Genomic DNA, 20699 nt, shown 5'->3' with positions numbered 1-20699 from the left:
ATATTACAAGAATATAGAGAAACCTTCAGGCTCAAAGCAACGAGAGCTTGACCTGATGATGTCATTGTTACATTAACCAAGTGGTTTGGTTAAAAAAAAATAAAAAGAAGATAAGCTAAGATTCTTGAGCATTTACCTGTGCTCAGCCCTAGAAGCATCACCTTGTTAATTCCTCGTGGCAATCCTCTACTATCATCATGCCTCTTTTACAGAAGAGAAAACCGATGCCAGGATGTTAAGTAACTTGCCCGGGGTCAAAGCCGGGGGTCAAACAGTCTGACGCCAGATTCCACATTCCTCGCTATTACACCATGCCTCCCTCCTAAGAAGTGAAACCCATTCATTTGGGCTGAAAGTGGTAATGCCCACCTACCCATTACAGTAAAATAAACAACAATGAGGTACTGATTCGGGCACTGTCGGCTGCCTACCAAACATTGGCCAGCTGACGACGGTCAGTCCCTGTTGAGGCACAGAGGCAGGAGGGCTCCATTCATGCTTTGTTCAGGCAGCCAGTGCAGAACAGTGGGGCAGAGCCAGGAATGCCTGGGCTCCTCACTCACGTTGCCCAAATAAATGTTCAGCCTGAGGACAGCTCCCAGGCCAGGCTTCCCTGGACAGTCATCCAGGGAATCAGAGATTTGCAGACACTGGCTCCTTGGGTAGCTGTGACCATGTTCCCACTTCCCAGGGTGCCAGACCTACATGGACATCATCATTGTCCTGGATGGTTCAAACAGCATCTACCCCTGGGTGGAGGTTCAGCACTTCCTCATCAACATCCTGAAGAAGTTTTACATCGGCCCTGGGCAGATCCAGGTGAGTGTGGTTGGGACTCTTTCCTCCTCCAAATAAGGCCCCCCCAAAACCCATGGCAGATGCTGCCTTGGGGTGGGGGGGGGAGCATCTGTACATGCACTTGAAAGGTGTAGGTGAAAGGGCCAGCAGCAGGGCCCTGCAGCCCAGGACACCCATCTCTGCTGGGCGCATCATGGGACTGTGTAGGGGAGGCATCACTGAGTGGGTCAAACACTGTCCTCTGGGATAGACACCACCTATTAACAAAAACTTTGATCAGCCAGAGAGTGAGAAGACACTAGCACCCTGCTGGGTGAGGCACAGGGGAGAATTAGACACTTTGATCTTGGAGAAGAGACAGGGGAAGAGGTCATATCTGCCAGCACATATTTGAAATGCTGCCTGGCTAACTAGGGGGTAGATTTATTCCGTATTGTTTTGTCAGGCCAAAGGAGGACCAATGAATAGAACTGACAAGGTGGCAGATTTCAGGTCAATCTAAAATTATTTTGTAACAATTAGAGCCGTTAAAAGGGGCGTGGGCTTTCTCATGAAGTAATGAGTTCCCCACCACTGGGAGATCATCTTTTAGGATACGGTGGATGAAAGTCCAGCATTGGAAATGCACTTGTACCAAATAATCTCTGTGGGCCCATCCGACAGTGACATTTTTTCATTCTAGTCCTACTATAGGTAGGTTTTTGCTTATTCTTTAAGGTTTTTATTTCGAGACTATTAATATTTGAGTCTTATTAATATTTCAAACTTCTCTTCCAAATTTGAAAGAACCTTAGTTCCAGAGTTTGGTGAACAATGCCATGGCCCTCCCCCCACACTGCTCCTAAGATTTTAGACTTCAATTCTGTGCTCAACTTTTGTCTTTTTAAGTAAGAAACTCTATCTGCTGGGCCTTTCTTTAAATCACAGTCTCCTCTCTCAATATGCACCTCCCACCTGCCTCACCAAGCCAGCCATTCATTCCTGGAACTGTACAGAACCTGCTTCCCTTCTGCTTAGTTCCTCTCCCTTGGGAAGGTCCCCAGCCCTCCTCACTCCTGAACCGTCCCAGAGAGATGACTCCAGGAAACCTCATCACCAAAGGGCCAGCCTTCAGGGGTCAAGATGTCCTGTTTCCCTCTCCTCTAACTTGCAGGTTGGAGTCGTTCAGTATGGAGAAGACGTGGTACATGAATTTCACCTCAATGACTACAGGTCTGTAAAAGATGTGGTGGAAGCTGCCAGTCACATTGAACAGAGAGGAGGAACAGAGACCCGGACGGCATTTGGCATTGAATTTGCTCGGTAAAAAAAAAAAAAAAAAAAAAATGTATTTTCTAAATCTCAGATACTGTTACAGTTATCTTTTGCTACCCCACAAAATCTAGTATCTGGAGAGACAATAATTAATCCCTCAAAGTTCTGGGCATTGGCTGGGCTCAACTGATCAGTTCTCCCTTGGGTTCTCTCATGTGGTTGAAGGCTGGTGTCAGCTGGGGCTGTTGTCATCTGAAGTTTCGACTGGACTGGACATCCAGAATGGCACCCTCATGTGGCTGGCAGTGGATGTTGGCTGTTGGCTGGGAGCTCAGCTAAGGCTGGTGATGTGAGCACCCACACGTAGCCATGTGGCTTGGCTCTCTCACCGTATGGCAGCCAGGCTTTGAGAGGAAGCATCCCAAGAGTGAGTTTTCCAGGAGATCCACACAGGAACTCTAAGACTGCCTATGACCTAGCTGCAGAAGTCCCAGAATATAACTTCTGCTATAGTCTTTTGATTGAGCAAGTCACTGAAGCCAGCCCAGGTTCAAGGGGAAGAGAATTTAATTTCCCCTCTTGATGGAGGAATGGCAAGGTCATATTACAGAAGAGCATTTTGGGGCTGGGATTTCCAGTCAACTTCAGGACATATGTTCTGCCAAGAGACCCTATGAAAAGTGTGTGGGTTGTATGAGGGCAGAATCTTCTTGTGGGGTGTTCGTCATCAGTAGAATGTGAAGAACATAGTTAAATCTAACATCTGAGATTGTAGAGCAATGAGGCTGTTCCCTTAAACATCACACCAGAACTCACAATAATAATGAATGCAACTCTAGTCATCCAGACAGATAGCTACATGCTTATTCCAGTAACTCTGCCATGGCTCAGAACACTGTACTCACCCCCACTGGAATCAATGAATGATTTTTTTTTTTTTTTTTTTTTTTTTGCTGTACGCGGGCCTCTCACTGTTGTGGCCTCTCCCGTTGCGGAGCACAGGCTCCGGACGCGCAGGCTCAGCGGCCACGGCTCACGGGCCCAGCCGCTCCGCGGCATGTGGGACCATTCCCAGACCGGGGCATGAACCCGTGTCCCCTGCATCAGCAGGCAGACTCTCAACCACTGCGCCACCAGGGAAGCCCCCAGTGAATGATTTTTAAAGTCAATTCCCCCAGATCTTTCCAGCTGTGGCCTAAACTCCTACGATAACTATGTCCAAGACATTTAGATTTTAAATGTATAAATTTTACACCTACGAATATAAGCTCTGCTATGTTCATTGAGACCACCGTCCCATTACCTTATAATCCCACCTCACATAGGGTTAGTCGACGTGTTTAGCAGAATGCTACAATGTGAAAGCTATTTAGTAGTAACATGATTTCATGTGGTCAAAAGATTAACTCTTTTTTTTTTTAGTATTTATTTATTTGGTTGCACCAGGTCTTAGTTGTGGCAGGCAGGCTCCTTAGTTGTGGCTCATGGGCTTCTTAGTTCTGGCATGAGAACTCTTAGTTGCGGCACGCATGTGGGATCTAGTTTCCTGACCAGGGATCGTACCCGGGCCTCCTGCATTGGGAGCGCAGAGCCTTAACCACTGCACTACCAGGGAAGTCACCCAACTTCACTACTCTTTATGATTAAGTTACTGCTCCACCAGTGTATTTCTGTTCACTGATAAAACCTGCTCAAGCTTTTTTCCTAAATGAGCATCCCTCTGTGTAAAGATGGCTCTTACTCACCCTCATGAGAAATGGGCCCTCATGGGCGTGAGTCCCTGAGACCCCAAGCAGGCTCTTGTGAAGTGGCCAGGGGAACGGAGGAAGCCCACGCCCACTGAGCTATCAGTGAGAAGCTAACTGACTCCCACCGGGATGGAGCACACTGCTTCCATCTCATTTCGCAGCCCATCTCCCCCAGGTCAAGTGTGTGTGACTCACCTAGTAGTTTGAACCATCATGACTCACGAGCACTGCTGGGGTGTGCGATCTACACCTCAAGTGAACTTTGAAATCTGATCTTCCCGGCCAAGTCTGGGTCCCAAATTACAGCTGGTGCCTTTTAAGGTAAAAGCCTTTCTCTCCTCACTCAGCTATTCATAATGCATTTTTTTTCTGTGTACCTACTAAAGTACAAACATCCAGGCCATGGACTTGAGGGGTTATAAAGAGGGTAACCCGTGACCCCTGGTTTAATAGGGGAGCTCTGGTAAGCATCACCCTAACTCAGTGAGGATGAGAGAGGAGGGCTCCAAGGGAGCGACCAGAGAGGACTGCCAAGATGGGGGATATCTGACAGACCCCAGGATTACAGCAGGGAGAGGTGGAGAGAAGACATTCTGCCCCAGTAAGGGCAGAGGACAGGGAAAGCTGAGGAATGTTTACATTCAGAGCCTTGCTCTGAACATGGTTCCTGTTGGGGAGTAGTAAGCCCTGCAGCTGCAAAGATGGTTTGGAATCAGATTGTGAGAGTTATAACATTGTAGCTAAAACAAGCGTGATTGGCCACTGAAGTTTCTTGAATGTCATCATCAAATGTGCGCATGAAGGTGAGTCTGGCAGCCATGTGTGGCTTTGAGGGGAGGGGGCAGGACAGCGCTGCAATGCCACTTTCATTCACTCAACACTCTTATTGAGCATCTACTATGTGCCTCACACTGTTTTAGACATTTGGGATAGATCAGTGAACAAAGCAGATAAATATCCTGCCCTTGTGAAGCTGATATTCTAGAGGGTGAGGCAGACAATAAGCAAAAAAACAAAAAAACAAATAAATAGCTAGTATGCTAGAGGGAGATACAAGCTATGGGGGAAAAATAGAGTCTGGTAAAGGCAGTCAGGCAGGTTGGGGAGGGCAGGTATTTAATCAGCATTAACCAAGTAGTCAGGGAAGGCTTCACCAAGAGCTGACATTTGAGTGGAGACTTAAAGGAGGTGAGGAAGTTGGCCAAGCAGGTGCCTGGCAGGGGAGGTTCCAGAAAAGGGGGCAGCTCAGATAAAGGCCCTAAAACAGGAGCGTGCCTGGTGGTTCCAGGATCAGTGAAGATTCCAGCAGGAGGAGGGGCTCAGAGGGATTACCAAGGGTTTCGCCAGACATTATCAGGACCTGGGAGAAATGGGAGCCAGGACAGGTTTTGAGCAGAAAGGAGACGTGATATGACCATTCTCCACAGGGTCACATTGGCTTCCAGGTTCATGGAAACTGTCGTGAGTATAAAGCTTTCACTGCACTCCAGGAAGTTATAGTCTGATTTACAAAGCAACAAATCCAAGTCTTTTACACAATACAAATTCACAATTTTAAATCTGATGATTCATGCCAATATTTATGCTATTACAGATTCTTACAGATATTCACACCATTCCACTCTATGGAAATATGATCCTGAAATTCCCTTGGCTCCATATGTAATAATGCCTGTTTTTCCCGTGCCATATATTTTCTCCTGGAGTTTTGTTCCTGGACCTGGCCCTCCAATGAAGTCATAGAAGCATCTCGAGTCTCCTTTGAAGGACTAGCAGCGTTCTCCCTCCACTGAGTCAGGCTTAAGCCCAAAATATTCTCTGTATTTTGTCATGTCAAGTGTGCCTCTGCCCTGCTTCAGTCCACGCCTCATACTAAAATTAGAGGCGTTTTTAAAGCCAGCATATCCAGAATATCACAGAATTGCTAAGAGAATGACAGATGGTCTGTTTCTCTTAACTGGTAGCTTGAAGATGCTCTGAACTAATTTATTCCAAGTTTTGTGAATTCCTTAACATCTAAATCACGCACATCAGCTCATCAGCTTGCTGTGTAACAAAAGATACCCCTGGTAACCAAAGCCTTAGGGTGATGGGATTTAACCTGACATCATGGTGCTTGAACCTATGGGTCAGACCTTTGAGGACTCACTGCAGAGTCTAAGGGTAACATTTATTTTTAGGTCCTTATTGGAAAATTCAGAACCTCATGGTCTGAAGGAGAGTTGGCCTCACACAGGCACCAAGAGCCAGTGATGGTTCAGGAGCCAATTCTTCCTGCTTCGTAGATGGGTCACCAGCTCCAAGAGTCCATAGAGTGCCAGCCCCCCGGCTCCTGGTTGGACTGCCCAGCAGACAGGCCAAGCACCTGCTCCGGCCACTGAAAACAAAATAAAAAGCAAGAAAGAGAAATATTTGTCGTAGAATTTGATATTTAATAGTTCCCAAAATAGAATCAAAGTGGTTCTCCTGGGAAAAATCAGAACTTTGTCAGGCTTCATCACACATTTTATGGAACAGCATTGTTTGGCTGTTGAATTGCTCTGGCACGTCACCTTTCCAGAACTGAGGGAAGTGGTTCTCAACTCCGATGTTCATTAGAACTTTTGAAAAATGCTGGTGCCCAGGCCACACTCCAGAAATTCTGATTTCATGAGTCCAGGTGGGGCCTGGGCATCACTTTTTTTTTTTAACTCCCCAGATGATTCTAATGTGTGGCTGAGTTTTTGAACCGTGAAATTAGGGCCTCTAAAGGTCTCACCTGACCCTGAACTCCCCTCCCAGACCCACCCCATCCCCCTGCTTCCCCCAAACAGCAAGATCATGACTTGAGAGGGGCTTTTTAAAGTCACTCTTTAAAGACAAGCAGATTTAAGACGCATCTGAGCAGCTGGCGAACGAGTAGTCTGGGCATCTCAATCCAGCCACTTCTTTGGTTCGAGGTCCCAACACCCTGTAGGGTTGCCCGGGGGCTTAGCCCTAGCAGTAGGAGCGCCAGGGCTGCCCCATCCTCACCTTCCTCTGTGACCCTCCGCCTGTGCTTGGGTTCCAGCTCAGAGGCTTTCCAGAAGGGTGGAAGGAAAGGGGCCAAGAAGGTGATGATCGTCATCACGGATGGGGAGTCCCACGACAGCCCAGACCTGGAGAAGGTGATCCAGCAAAGCGAGAGGGACAACGTGACCAGATACGCTGTGGCCGTGAGTCCTGTCCTACCTGTCCTGCCCCTGCCCACCCTCTAGAGGCTTCGCCATCAACCCCTTGGGGACTCTGGGGTGGGGGGCGGTTCTGGGCAGTGAACCAGCCATCCAGGCCCTCAAATGGGCCTCTCCTTGTTACATCTTCTAAAGAGCAGTTGAGAATTTCCTTTCCGTCCTACCCAGGTTTATCCGCAACAGCTGTGGGGGGTTTTTACTCCATTGCCAAGGAGGTTCTGAAACCTCCGAAAACTAGAAAACACTCCCAAGCCCCAGAACCCTGTCTTAGAACAGAGTCCGAGTCTGGGGCCATGGGTGTGTGGGGAGGTCTGTGCCATGTCCCGGTTTGTCGCCCCTGCCCCTGTTCCCTGGCAGGTCCTGGGCTACTACAACCGCAGGGGGATCAATCCAGAAGCTTTTCTAAACGAAATCAAATACATCGCCAGTGACCCCGATGACAAGCACTTCTTCAACGTCACTGATGAGGCGGCCCTGAAGGACATTGTCGACGCCCTGGGGGACAGGATCTTCAGCTTGGAAGGTGAGCGCTGCTTCTTGAGAGGGGTCCACGCTCCTGGGCTCACAGCAGGTGAAGCCCACAGAGCGAAATCCAGCCCCCCGGGATGGGAGGGTTTAGCGGGAGTCCTCCCTTTGTGATGACCGCCAACACTGGAGCGCTCCTGTGCTGGACGTGAGGCTGTGCACTTTCCAGACAGCCCCGGAGGCTCGTTGGAAAAAGGATAATCCCCTCCTTTTACCATGGAGGAAACTGCAGCTCAAAGGGACCAAATGACTTGCCGGAGCTCCTACAGCTCAGGAAGGAATTGGGGTTTGAACGAGCATTGCCAGACTTAGCAAATATAAAATACAACATTTGTGGCCGACTTGTACTAAAAAACCACTAGTAGTTTGTCTGAAATTCGAATTGAACTGAGCGTCTCGTATTTTATCTGGCAACTTGAGTTGAGCCCAGCTGAGCCAGACTCCACCGCCTGAAATGCTCAACCACCAAGTCCCACTGCTCCCGCTCCACCTTTTTGCAGGGTTTCCTCAGATTGTCTCTCTCCTTAATAATTCAAACTCCATTTTGATTTACATGGGTCTCGTTTGCACCATATATTGCTGAGGGGCCCTTGCCATACTGGGCTCTACCATATGGGAGGATTGTCAAAAGAGATAGAGGGCAGCATCCCAGAGCCCAAGCAGTCTGCTCTGCACTGGAGATGGTGAGCCACAGACACAGGGAAAAAGAAAAGCCATCATAACCCATGATAAAGGAATAGAAAGTATGAACCTGTTTGACCCTCACCTTAGAATTAAACATCCAAATCAGTGAGTTTGTTCTCGAAATGGTCGCCTTGCGTGACGAGAACGTTGGCTCCAATGACACGTCAGGAGGCCCTGTGCAGGGAGGAGCTTTCAGCACGCATGGGATTCCTGTGCAAATCTGTGGTGGTGACAGGTCTTCCTCCTAAGGGTCAATTTGATATTTGGGAACCATCCAGAAGCATCTGGAACCAAATCTGGTGAACAGTAGGAATGAACAAAGTGGGAAATTCCATTTCTTGCCAACAATGCAGATTATTTCTGTGCACTTTTCTGGATCTTTCCCCTACGTTGACATCCCTATAGTATGCGTGTCCTATAATATAAGTCGTTTCAAGTCCTTTTCAGCAGGGAGTGAGCTGCTAATAATAAACCTACACGACCACCTGGAAGGTGCCTGCTGCTGGGGCAGATGAGCTGGTTCAGGACCGGGGCCCCCTCTCACCTCCCTGCAAGTGCTTCTGGGTCACAGGTGCTGGGGACTGAGCTGCAGGCATGTCTGGTGCTAAGAAATCAGGTGCAGAGCCAACATCTTTCTGTCCCTCTGTTTCAGGCACCAACAAGAATGAAACCTCCTTCGGGCTGGAGATGTCACAGACGGGCTTTTCCTCTCACGTAGTGGAGGTAAGGATGGGTTTCGAGCTGCCCTCCTGCCCTCTCACTCTTCCCAGCTCTCTGGGTCATCATCTCGCCATTCTTGGGCTGTCTCTCATCCCCCTTTCTCTCTTTCTTGGGGTCTCTCTGCCTCTCGTCTTCTGTGGGTGGAAGAGGGATGTCAAGGTCATCAACTTATAATAAGCTGTCTCAAGCCGCCCCGTGCATGGGGACGTGTCCCCCCAGGACCAAGGGTCCCATTCAGTCCATAGAACTTCATGCAAAAACTAGTTCAACGTGGCAAAACCACTTGCCTGGGCTGTAATAGTGCCTTGCATGCCCCATGTGGCCTGTGTGTGCAGGGGCACAGCCCTGCATCGATGTTGGGAGGGTGTCCAGATGTGTCAGGTGTGCTCTGGAAGGCAGCCCACGTGGGCTTCTCTCTTTGCGGACTCAGCATCATGTTGCAGAGGTCCCAAGCAGACATATGGTGTCACAAGCGTCATGTTCTGTCTGGGGCTTCACCTGGTTCATGTGCTTCACCTGGTTCTGATTCTCAAGATGAGGTTGAAACCTCATAGGATTGTCAGAGGGGCAGAGCGGTCCATAGCTGCATGCTTTATAAGCTGTTTGGGGTGTAGCCCCGCCTGGGAGTACCATGCAGGGAAAGCCTGTGTTGTCAGTATCAGCACATGCCCCCGTGGCCTGCTTTGGACAGACAGGTGTCCTGGGTTTGCGTGCATATGCTCTGCCCTGGCTGGCCCCCATGGGAGTAGATTTGCGCCTCCTAATTTGCCAGAAAAGGCCTATCAGTCCATCCCACTTATATATCACTTTCAGTAACCCACCGAATTCTCCCAACTCCTCTATGAGGTGGACAGGGCAGGGTTCCTTGTTCCCAGGTTCCAGATAAAGAAGCCAAGTCCCAGGAAGGTTGAGTGACCTGCTGAAGTGACAGAAGTGAGAGAAATATTAGTCTCATGCTCTCTCCCCAACAACGAGCAGCTGCTCCGTGAGAGCGTTTGGAATCTAAGGGGGCCTCAGTCAGAGATCCCACATCGGAGGGAGGGGGACAGATGCACAGCAGACATCAGGCAGATGGATGGAAACGCAACTCACACTCAGCGTTTCCTGAGCTGCATCTGGACTGTCTCGTGCCTGCTTGAATACAGCAAAATATAAATATAACTGCCCTATATTGATAACAGTCATGGAATATGTGCCGAGCACTTTAATTTTTCCAGAAAATTTCTGTGCCTCATTCATGCTCAGAAACAGCCCTGCAAAGTAGGCAGATGGTAATAGTTGTCCCATTTTAGGTGGTTATATCAGCAAATCTTTTCAGTGCCTTTTCTGTGCTGGGCCCTGTGCTGGATGCCAGGAGGTTCAGAGGTGAGAGCCCTGCCCTCAAGGAGCTCCCAGTCTGAGGGTAAGGGGCCGAGTATCAGGAGGGACGAGGGCATCCATTCGTACAGGTCAGGCAGCAAGTCCTGTGCTCCAGCTGGACTAGCCCTGGTCTCCTGACTCTGGGGTCAGGGCTGATTGGAAAATGCAGCAAGGAAAATCAATTTCATTAAATCCAACAAGCATTTGTCACATGCAACTAAGGTATCAAAAGGAAGCGGAAATTATTCTTGCCAAACAGGAGTCAGTTTGCAAACAATGCAGAACAGCAGTCCTGAGCTTGGTGAGTAAGATAACAGAAACTACAGACTTCTCCCGGGTACAGGCGTTCAACTTCAGGAGCACCCCCACCATCCATGGGGCCCCTGTGGAGACCCCCTGCTCAATGAGGAACCACCTGGACTCATCTAACACTAATTAAGGCAACATGTGATCAGGATCTTACAGAAGGAAAGGCCCAGGTTAGGGGAGAGGGGTGTCAGGGAAGGATCGGGAGAGGCTGGCACTTGGGCAGTCCCCTGAGGACAAGGATGTCAACAGCCACGGGTGGCAGCAAGCAGGAGAAGCGAGGAAGTGTGTGCACAGGCCTGGGGGAAGTCTGAGCACAGACGAGGTTGGGGAGCGGATCTAGGAGCAGCCCTGATGTTGGGGACAGCAAGAGAGAGTGAATGTCCCATGTCTCCATCTTCCATTTCGAGGTCATTTTTCGAGCATCTCCCCATGTGCCCAGCTCTGTGCGAAGCACTGGGGATGTATTGGGTTGGCCAAAAAGATCGTTCGGGTTTTTCCGTAACATCGTAGGGAAAACCCGAACAAACTTTTTGGCCAACCCAATATATAGAGAGACGAAGGCAACATTTCAGCTGAGAGCAGCTCACAATCTAGTTAGGGAGAAAGACTCTTAAATGGTAAGTTCAGTCTCCTGCTTCTAATTCTGTGATCTGTGTGTGCCCAGGAATCAGGGAATCTAAAGAGAAGGGAGGTTAAGACAAGCTTCAGCGATTCGGGGGAGTTCAGCTGAACCCTGACAGTGGCCCAAGCAGCAGAGTGTGTCAACAAGTTGAGTCCTTGCAAAATCAATGAGTTCCCCGGCTGCAGGGGAGAGACCAGGAGCTCAGAGCCCCAGCTTGTTATTGAGGTCAAGGTCATGTGCTGCCCTGTGCAGCTTCTTCCACGTGCTCAACTCTTGTTCTCTTCTCCTAATCAGAGAAACCAGGGTGCCTCTCCTCACCCTGTAGATACAGACCCCAGTTCTTCTCTCACCCCGTGTCTTGTTTTCAAGTGACGGACATCTGGAAGTTTTTATCTGATAAGACTTTGAAAGAGACAGTGATTACATTTGAATCTGAGACTCTTTTATACTTTTTTAAAATTTTTTCTAAATAAATAAAATCCTTCCAAATCCAAAGGAATTGTGCAATGATGGTGGGCTGTCTGGCGCTGTGACTGACCATTGGGTTGCTATTTTAGAGCACAGAGGTTTTTCAGTTCCAGGCTGCTGATGCCATCATAATTGGCCACAGGGGCTTCCCTGGTGCTTCAGGGGTTAAGAATCCGCCTGCCAATGCAGGGCACATGGGTTCGAGCCCTGGTCCGGGAAGATCCCACATGCCACGGAGCAACTAAGCCCGTGTGCCACAACTACTGAGCCTGTGCTCTAGAGCCCATGAGCCACAACTACTAAGCCCACCTGCCACAACTACTGAAGCCCGCACGCCTAGAGCCTGTGTTCTGCAACAAGAGAAGCCACCGCAATGAGAAGAAACCCGCGCACCGCAACGAAAAGTAGCCCCCGCTCGCCTCAACTGGAGAAAGCCCGTGCACAGCAACAAAGACCCAATGCAGCCAAAAATAACTAAATAAATAAACTTATTTTAAAAATAAAATAATTGGCCACAGCTGTCCTGTCCCACGGAGTCCAACCCCGCAGCTCTCAGGGTCAGTCGGACCTCTCTGGGAACTGGAGGCAGGAAGGTCTGGCCTTTCAGCTTTGCCCGGAACTGGTCCTGAGCCCGAGTGAGTCCATCTCCTGTGTGGACCCCTGGGCTCCATCTCCACTGGAAATGCTCCACAGACAGCCTCAGGCAGCTGTTTCCTGCAAATGTGCTGAAAGGGTCTTCAGCTGCCCTGGGCCTGTTGAGCTCTGTCAGAAGGAAAGATCCCTAGTCCCAGGGGAAGGGCCCAGTAGAATGTTCGCAAATGGCAGAGGAAAGGCCCAGGGTCTGATAACCTGGTCTGCTGCCATCTTACCTAGCAGTGAAATCAGCCTTCAAGTTAGGAAGGGTGAAAGCAACCAGAGGAAGGAAGGACCAGAGCCCAGGTTAGGAGAGGAGGCCCCAAGACATTCCCTGGCCTCCGGATGCACTAAAGCTCCAGGCCACAGGCATTACATTCCAGGCTGATGGCCAAAGTTCAGAGCTGCTGGGAAAACCCAGGGACCTGGAGCCCCAGGAAACTCTAGTCCTGATTAGCAAAAAGGGGAAAGAGAATATTCCAGAAATTACCATCAGGAAAATTAGCTATGGATCCCTGGTCACATTTCAGAATAGATTTGTAAGCCAGTGGTTCCATTAGCGTTTGGAAATGAATGCAAAAGCCGCTAAGAGCTGGAGTGGCTTCTATTAGTGCTGGCTGCTTGCTAAGGTGATGAACTCCCTGTCAAGCTGGGTAACCAAGAAAAAGCTGCATGAATCTGCCAGAAAGCTTGCAGAAGGGATCCATACCTCTAAGTCTGTAATCCCCATGGGCCACAAGGTGTGAAGGAAGGAAGAGGACCATATATAATTGATGCCCGTGGTGATGGATGGAGCTGCAGGGGAGCCCCCTTCCGTGATGGACTCTCCTACACTGCACTCCATAAATCTCCCCAACACCAAAATTTTACAGAAGGAAGCAGTTTTATTAGGGTGGGTCTTGTCTACACAAAAGACTTGACCAGTCACCCAAGATGGGAACAGATGATTTTTCCTTTAAACTACACACTGATGGTCCGGCAGGCCCAGCCTCAGTTACATTTGAAACAAGCCAAGGGGACGGGTTGGGGGTGAGTCTTATTCCCAGACCAACAGCCCCAGCCACCCGCTGCCTCTTCAGCCTGTGCCCTTTTCAGCAGCCCTTCTGGGGCTATGGACGGGATAGCTAAGGTTATTGGCTATTATGTAAGGTTCTCAACTGTTGAAGCCTTACAGTTGTCATCTTTTTTTTTTTTTTTTGCGGTACGCAGGCCTGTCACTGCTGTGGCCTCTCCCGTTGCAGAGCACAGGCTCCGGACACACAGGCTCAGCGGCCATGGCTCACAGGCCCAGCCGCTCCGCGGCATATGGGATCCTCCCAGCCTGGGCACAAACCTGCATCCTCTGGATCGGCAGGCGGACTCTCAACCACTGTGCCACCAGGGAAGCCCAAAGTTGTCATCTTTCCTAAGAGTTTTGCATTTGAATTCTCTTTGCATATCTGATTCAATCAAAAATAAAAGAAACTCATCCATAATGGTGAAATGAGGGGTTGACACCTAAAGGCTGTAAAGCCCTTCTGAGTCCTCTTAGCCCTGGATGGTGGACTCTTCCCCCTGCCAGCTCTGGGGCAGGCAGTCAGGGCTGCCCCCATATGAGGCCAGGATATGGTAGCCAAAGTCTGCCACCATGCTGTTCTGGATTGTTTACAAGTTGACTCCTGGTGGCAGGAATCATTTCTGGTTCATTGAGGTCCTCCAAAGCCCAGCCCCATGTCCTCAGGCTGTGCCCTGGTGCCCAGTGCCTCACTCCTGGGCCTTGTTCCAAGACCTCTTAGTAGAAATAACCCACCCTCTGATCTGGAATGAGCAGTCAGGTAACAGCGTGCCCTTTGCTCCCCACACCCGCTTCTCGACGCCCCCTCCTTGTGCCCTGACCACTGTCTTCCAGCACCACGAATGGTGTGGGACCCCTCTCCACAGAAATGTTGCAGGCCTGTTTCTGAGTCTTTCCTGCCCAACCCCATCTAAAGCTCCAGGCACTCATCCCTTCCTCAGGCTCCACTTTAGGCTTGTTGAAAACATCTTCTACTGTGAGAATCTGAGCAGCTAGTTAAAGCATAACCCACCCTCTTAATGATGCATTTGCCTTAGAAGGGGCTCTTGGGAACAGAGTCCTGCCCGCCCCACGGCCACTCTGGTGATGGAAATGCAGGCGAGGGAGCCTGGGGGAGGAGGCCAGCCCTCGGTGCCCTCTAGGTGGTCTCCCTGTGAACAGAACCACCTCCACCTGCCTCCACAGTCCTGCCTCTCCAATGCCAAGAACTACTAGCATCTGGTGTTCTCATTCCATTACTACCCGGCTGGAGGAAAGCGCTGCCTGGCCATGTGGCCTCAGACAAATCATTGAACCTCTGTGAACCTCAGTCTTTGAGCAGATGTCTGAAAAATATGTGTGGAATTGAATCTTGAGGCTTGGAATTGGAAGTGTGCATTTCGAGACTTCCTAATAAGTAAGGTTTTCTTAAAATCCTTTCCTAACTCCACCATGCACCCACCACCCCCTCGGCTGGTCACCCCCTCCAGTGGGTCCTCAAAATAAGTTGTCCTTGCCTCTATCGGATCATTCCTCCCAGGCAGCTGTACTGACTCATAGGTAGGTCCAACTGGACTGTGAGATCTGATTCTTTGACTCCTGCCTCCCTGGAAGTGCTTTATGGGTGAATTAATGAATGAGAAGAAGTACTATGTACCCAGTCCTTATTGGCTGCCAGGTGCCCTGCCAAGGATTCAAAATGCTAGTTCTCACCACAAAACTATTTACAGCTGAGGACCCTTAGGCTAGGAGAGAGTGAGGAACTTTCCCAAGGTCACCCAGCTAGAAGTTTTGGAGCTAGAAGTGGAACTCAGGAATGGTTGACACCAGAGATCATGCTCTAACCCCCAGGCCAGGGATTCTCAACCTCTTGACCCCCTGGGCTGGTTACTTCTTTGCTGCGGGGCTGTCCTGTGTGTCGTAGGTGCTCAGCAGCATCCCTGGTCTCTACCCACCAGAGGCCATAGTAACCTGAACACCACCCCCAGCTGGGACAACCAGAGCTGTTTGCAGGCACCGCTAAATATTGCCTGGGGGAGCTAAACCACCCCTAGCTGGGAAGCACTGTTCTAGAATATGCTGCTTCCTGTGCTGGGGATGTGACCTGACCCTGGCTGGGGACAGGGACTAGCTGGAACATGGAGTTTGGGGAGATATGGCCACACACCAGGGAGCACTCAGCTCAGCTGGGAAGGTAATCCTGCTGCAGGGCTGGTCAGAGGGCAGCTGAGAGCTGAGCTGGCAGGATCTGATGGTGAGTGCCAGGCTCAGGCAAGTACAGGTACAGGTCGTCCTCAGGGAGGGCACAGACTTGGCCTTAGACCTCCTGGGGGCCACCAAGCTTGTGTCCTCATTTCTTCACAGAGCACCAGGAAAGTCAGCTGGTGCCGAGAGTCCATCTGTGCAAGGCCACCCAGGTACACCCTGGTAATATCTGGTGGGGGCCCCAGAGGCCTTGTAGGAAAGGAGGCCGTAAGTCAGGGAGCCGGTGCCAGGCCAGGGGCGTGGGACACGGCTCTTCCCCAGATGCCCTGCTGTTTGTTTTCCAGCTGGGCTCGCATGCCTGGCTTCTTCTGTCAAAGCTTTCGTCCTTTTCTCAGCTCCACCCTTCCAGATTTTTTCCCAACTCAAAATGTCTGGGCTCCCCCAGCTGGGAGAAGATTGTGACAACCTGAGGTTTGCCTTGGTGGCCTTGGCTTGCCCTCTCAGCCCACCCACTCCTCAGTGCGCCCTCTCCATGCACAGCAGGGCCCCCAGGAGACCCTGCTCAGGAAATGGCCTCCCACTAGAGCGCAAGCCTAGAGCCACTGCCGGCTAGAATGGCACAAGGTGAGAGCCTGGGACCCTCACCCTTGCCCAGTGCTGCCAAATGCAGAAATCCCGATGGAATTCCCCAGCCCCACATGTGGTGAGTCAGCATGAGGTCTCCCCAGCTGAATCCCAGGCACCCAGGTTGAGCCAGCCCTTCTCAGTACACTGCAAAGGCTTCCAGTCATCTACAAAGCCAGACATTCATCTTCAAAGGCCTCCCCGTGAAGCAGAGACTGGTCTGCTGTTGCATCAGAAGCAGAATCTAGGGGCTTCTGGCGAAGCAGATAGTCATTTTCTCCTCTGACCAACCCCGTCCCAGCCCTGCTTCTGACTTGCTGTGTGACCTCGGGCAACTCCCTTTCCCTCTCTGAACCTCGGATGCTCATTAGTCTAGTGCAGATAATGAATATCTGTCCCACTTGTCTCTCACAAATGAGTGACTGGATGAGAAAGGGTCCCTCAAAGAATGGAGCACACCCCAAGTGCAAGGAATGTTGGCGCGAGTCCCTGAGGCCCTGGCCCGGATCCTGGACCCAGCAGATTGTCAGACTCTCCCAGGCTGAGGCACACAGAGTGGGAGGGAGAAAGCTAATGAGAAAGTGAGACTTTAAACACAACCCAGCACATCGGACTCACCCAAGAGCAGCTTATTTATAGCTGTAAAAACATCCTGTCTGAACAGTCAGTTCTACCTCTAGAATATTAGGACTTTTTAAAATCCTTATATATGATCAACTTTACTCTTTAAAGTGACACCTTGGAAATGAGAAAAGGAAGCTTAGCTTATTATGGTTCACAGTCTTGCCCTCTCCACTGCCAGTAATGAAATTAGTGCCTGGGGATTCCGCCTGTGTGTTTAGCTATGGCTCTGATTGTCCCAAGGCCAGAGTCACATTTTTCTATTGGCACCATTGCTTTGGGGGCAAGGAGAAATTGAGTGCCTCGGACCACAAGTGGTGGGGAAACCGCAAATCCCACTGACCAGCTGGGTTGAAGGAGGGCTCAGTGGGAGAGAGGTGACTTCACCAGCTTGTGCTTTAACAGCCCAAAGCTGAGAGGCAAAGCTGGATGCCCCTGGCACATGGTCACCAAGGTGACCCAGGAAGGCAGCCCCTCCCTGCTTCCACGCCCCCTCCTCAGCCCTTCATTGTCCCTAGTCACCTCTCTTCCTCTTCTGAGTGCTTGCTGTTTGTCTTCCTATACCCACTAGTTATGTGGATGGTTTGGGGGGGTGGGGATAGGGTGCAGGGGCAACCCAGGGAGTGAGTGGACCCAGTCCTCGGAAATGACCCTGGAGGCTTCCCCTCAAGGAGCCAGAGCTCTCCATCTTCCTGCCCAGGCATCGCAGCATCCACTTACCCTGCAACTAAAGACAAGCTCCTGTCCTTGGGGTGCTGGCTGTCACAAATGTGGACCTGGCTTATATGTCTAGCCTCATATTGAGCCACCTTGCCCTCTTCCTCAAGGCTCCAGCCCCATCAAACAGCTTTCAGTTCCTTAAGCCAAAGGCTCTGAACTCTCTCCAGCCTCAGGGCATCTGCACAATGCTGTAGGTTTGGTGGCCGGACCTCTGGAGCTTTTGCTGTCTGCCTAAACTTGTCCAAACACACAAATCACAGAATGAAGACTTAAGTCATAATAGTTTTCCATTTCCTTAGTTAAGATGAAGCAACCATTTCCGAGAAGGTAGAAGTATGTGACATTTGTATTAAATTAAACTTAAATATCACCAAAAATTAAATAAATAAATCCCATCCCTCCGGGTGTCTGGGTAAGCATCACTTGCTCAAAGCGCTTTTCCTGAGCCCCCTCTCAATCTAAATTCAACCTCACCATGACATTTATCATATCCCTCATTGTGTGGCATTTACCACAGTTTGCAAGTATTATGTTTATTGGTATATTTATTTAGTATCTGTGAGCTCTGTGAGGGCAGGGACAGTATCCCCAGCACCAAGCGTCTGAAACAAGATAGACACACAGTGGCTTTTTACTGAAGAAATGAAGAAGTAGGGCTTCCCTGGTGGCGCAGTGGTTGAAAATCCGCCTGCCGATGCAGGGGACACGGGTTCGTGCCCCGGTCTGGGAAGATCCCACATTCCGCGGAGCGGCTGGGCCCGTGAGCCATGGCCGCTGGGCCTGCACGTCCGGAGCCTGTGCTCCGCAACGGGAGAGGCCACAACAGTGAGAAGCCCGCGTACCGCAAAAAAAAAAAAAAAAAAAAAAAAAGAGAAATGAAGAAGTAGGATTTACACACTCAGGAAAGCAACTCAGACACTGCGAAGGAACGGGAAGGAGGAAAAGCATAGGGACACCACTTAAAGGAGTGTCAGAAGGAAGGGATGGCGACAAGAGATTTCCTAGAGGGGTTCTGAAGCCCAAAATGGAATGGAGGTTTGGTCCTGGATTTGGAGTTTGTTTCTAGAACATTCCTTCAAAGTTCCTAGCTGCCTTCAAAAGCCAAGAATCCTGGCTGGAAGTTGGGCTATTAAATAACAAACCCAGGAGAAGGTGCCAGAGGGGACAGGCAGATGGATGCTTCATGGTTGCGGACGTGGTGCAGCTTCCCGGCGAGGGGCACCTGGGGGACATGAGCTGATGTGCATCCCCTTCCCAATGTCAGGACGGGATTCTGTTGGGAGCCGTTGGTGCCTATGACTGGAATGGAGCTGTGCTAAAGGAAACCAGCAGCGGGAAGGTCATTCCTCTCCGAGAGTCCTACCTGAAGGAGTTCCCCGAGGAGCTCAAGAACCACGGCGCATACCTGGGTAAGAGCCAGAGCTGAGGGGTGGCTGGTGGGCGGTGGGCGAGGAGGGGACCTGAGGGATCCAGAACCTGCCCACACCTGAGGCCAGGGGCCTGTCTGTGCATATTCTGTGCTGATTCAGGCACAGTCAGGGGCCATTGCCTCTCCAGCCTGGCATCCACCACGTCCAGCGCCATGCCTGGCATGTCACAAGCTCTCGATAAGCAGGCAGAATAAATGACAAGCAATGCACCCCAACCTGAAATGTGTTTCGGTTGATGCTTCTAGACCCTAGGGCAGCTGTTGTTGTGTTTTCAGGTTTGAGTGCCCGAAGCCTGGCTCCCCAAGGCAAAATGCAAGTCGAGGATGTGTTAAGGTTTACAATCAAGGCAGAAGTCAGTTCCCATTAAGTACCTTAGAGTGGTCGTAAAAAGAAAAGCATGAATCTGATGGTGATAGGTCCCAGCTGTGAGACCTTTACCTGACAGATCCCAGTCGCCTCTAGCTCTGCAGAAGCAGGGCCTCCACCATCCATGCTGAGGCCCTTCTGCCATGGCCTTTCTGAAAGGGCTGAACCAGAACGAAGGGAGCAGGGGGCGAATGCCCAGGGCTCCCACTGTCTGTGAGTCCTGAGTTTCTGAACGGAGTCCACCAGCTGTGAAGTTACTCATCACTAATGCAGCCTCGGACTCCACTTCTCCGTGAACTTGGGCCATCCAGAGTTGGCAGTGGATCTCTCTGCGGTGGGAAGGTCACTCATCCTCCCAGAAGATCCTGGGGGGCGCAGAGCCAGGATGAAGGGCCTTCGTGAGGCCCAACTGTCTCGCCTTAACTATAGTCACCACCTTGGGTGTGAGTCCTGAGGGAGTGCCTTTCTCTTCCGCCTCTTCCCTCTGGGGGTTCGTCCAGCGAGGGCAGTGTCTGGGGTCTCTGGAAGTTTCCTCCCGATGTGCCCCAGGAGAGAGGGGGAGTTTGGGGAAGGAGCCAGGCCGGCCAGGCTCTCCGCCTCCACACTCGGGAAGCTTATGGACTTCTGGCCAGGGGTCCTCCTGTCAGGCCTTCAGGGAGGCTGCCCAGCTTTCGGGGTGGGGGCCCGCCTGCTGGTCAGGGAGCCACATGGGAACTGAAACCACTGCCAGCAGACGGCTGGGAAGCAGGAAGCTCTCTCTCAGCGCAGCTTGGAGCTTTGAGAGTCAGCCCACACCTGCCCCCAGGACACTCAGCCCCCAAGACCTTCCCACCACCACTGTCCCTCCTTCTGAGGAAGCCCAAAGGCCCAGGGCCAAATGAGAACATTTTCAGTAGTGCCACTGAGCGCTCAACTCAGAAGAAACCTTTGCTCCGCACCACAAGCCTAACCCCGCCCTACCCTCAATACACGGCCACATTAGCCACCGGCCATGGGATATCTTGGTCTCACCTACCTTTCAAGCTCCACTTCCCATAATACATTTCTAAGAGTCAAACACGGTGTGTCTGGAACCAGAGTAGCCCACCCTACTGCACCCACCTTCCCGGCCACCTCATCGGCCCCTCTGTGCATCCCACAGCCAGACTGGAAGCAACCGGTGACCCGAGAGACAGTGTTACCTACAAACATACAGGCACACGCACGTGCATGGGCACAAGCTTGCGCGCACACACACACACACGCAGGCATGCACACATGGGAGAAGGAGACATGCATTCCCCAGAAACCGCCCAGGAACTGCCAACAAGGCCTGACGCCCATCTAAAAACTGGGATCCATGATCCAGTTGCCTGGCAGAAAGTGGGACTT

The 20699-nt window shown here is 50.9% G+C and overlaps 1 protein-coding gene across 2 annotated transcripts in view; it reads left to right on the top strand.

The window, feature by feature from the left end:
- Positions 1–20699, top strand: part of ITGA11 (integrin subunit alpha 11) — a 127103-nt gene that overhangs the window by 72088 nt on the left and 34316 nt on the right. For both annotated transcript variants that reach the window (XM_081229017.1, XM_081229016.1), the window contains exons 6-11: positions 692–819; positions 1952–2100; positions 6850–6994; positions 7367–7532; positions 8871–8941; positions 18797–18941. In XM_081229017.1, the coding sequence (XP_081085143.1) occupies positions 692–819; positions 1952–2100; positions 6850–6994; positions 7367–7532; positions 8871–8941; positions 18797–18941 (804 nt within the window). The remainder of the gene's footprint in view (positions 1–691; positions 820–1951; positions 2101–6849; positions 6995–7366; positions 7533–8870; positions 8942–18796; positions 18942–20699) is intronic.

This window comes from Mesoplodon bidens, assembly GCF_964165515.1.
Source record: "Mesoplodon bidens genome assembly, chromosome: 3".
Classification (NCBI taxonomy): Eukaryota; Metazoa; Chordata; class Mammalia; order Artiodactyla; family Ziphiidae; genus Mesoplodon; species Mesoplodon bidens.
Note: the sequence above shows the minus strand (reverse complement) of the source record. Positions and strands in the feature narration are given on the sequence as shown.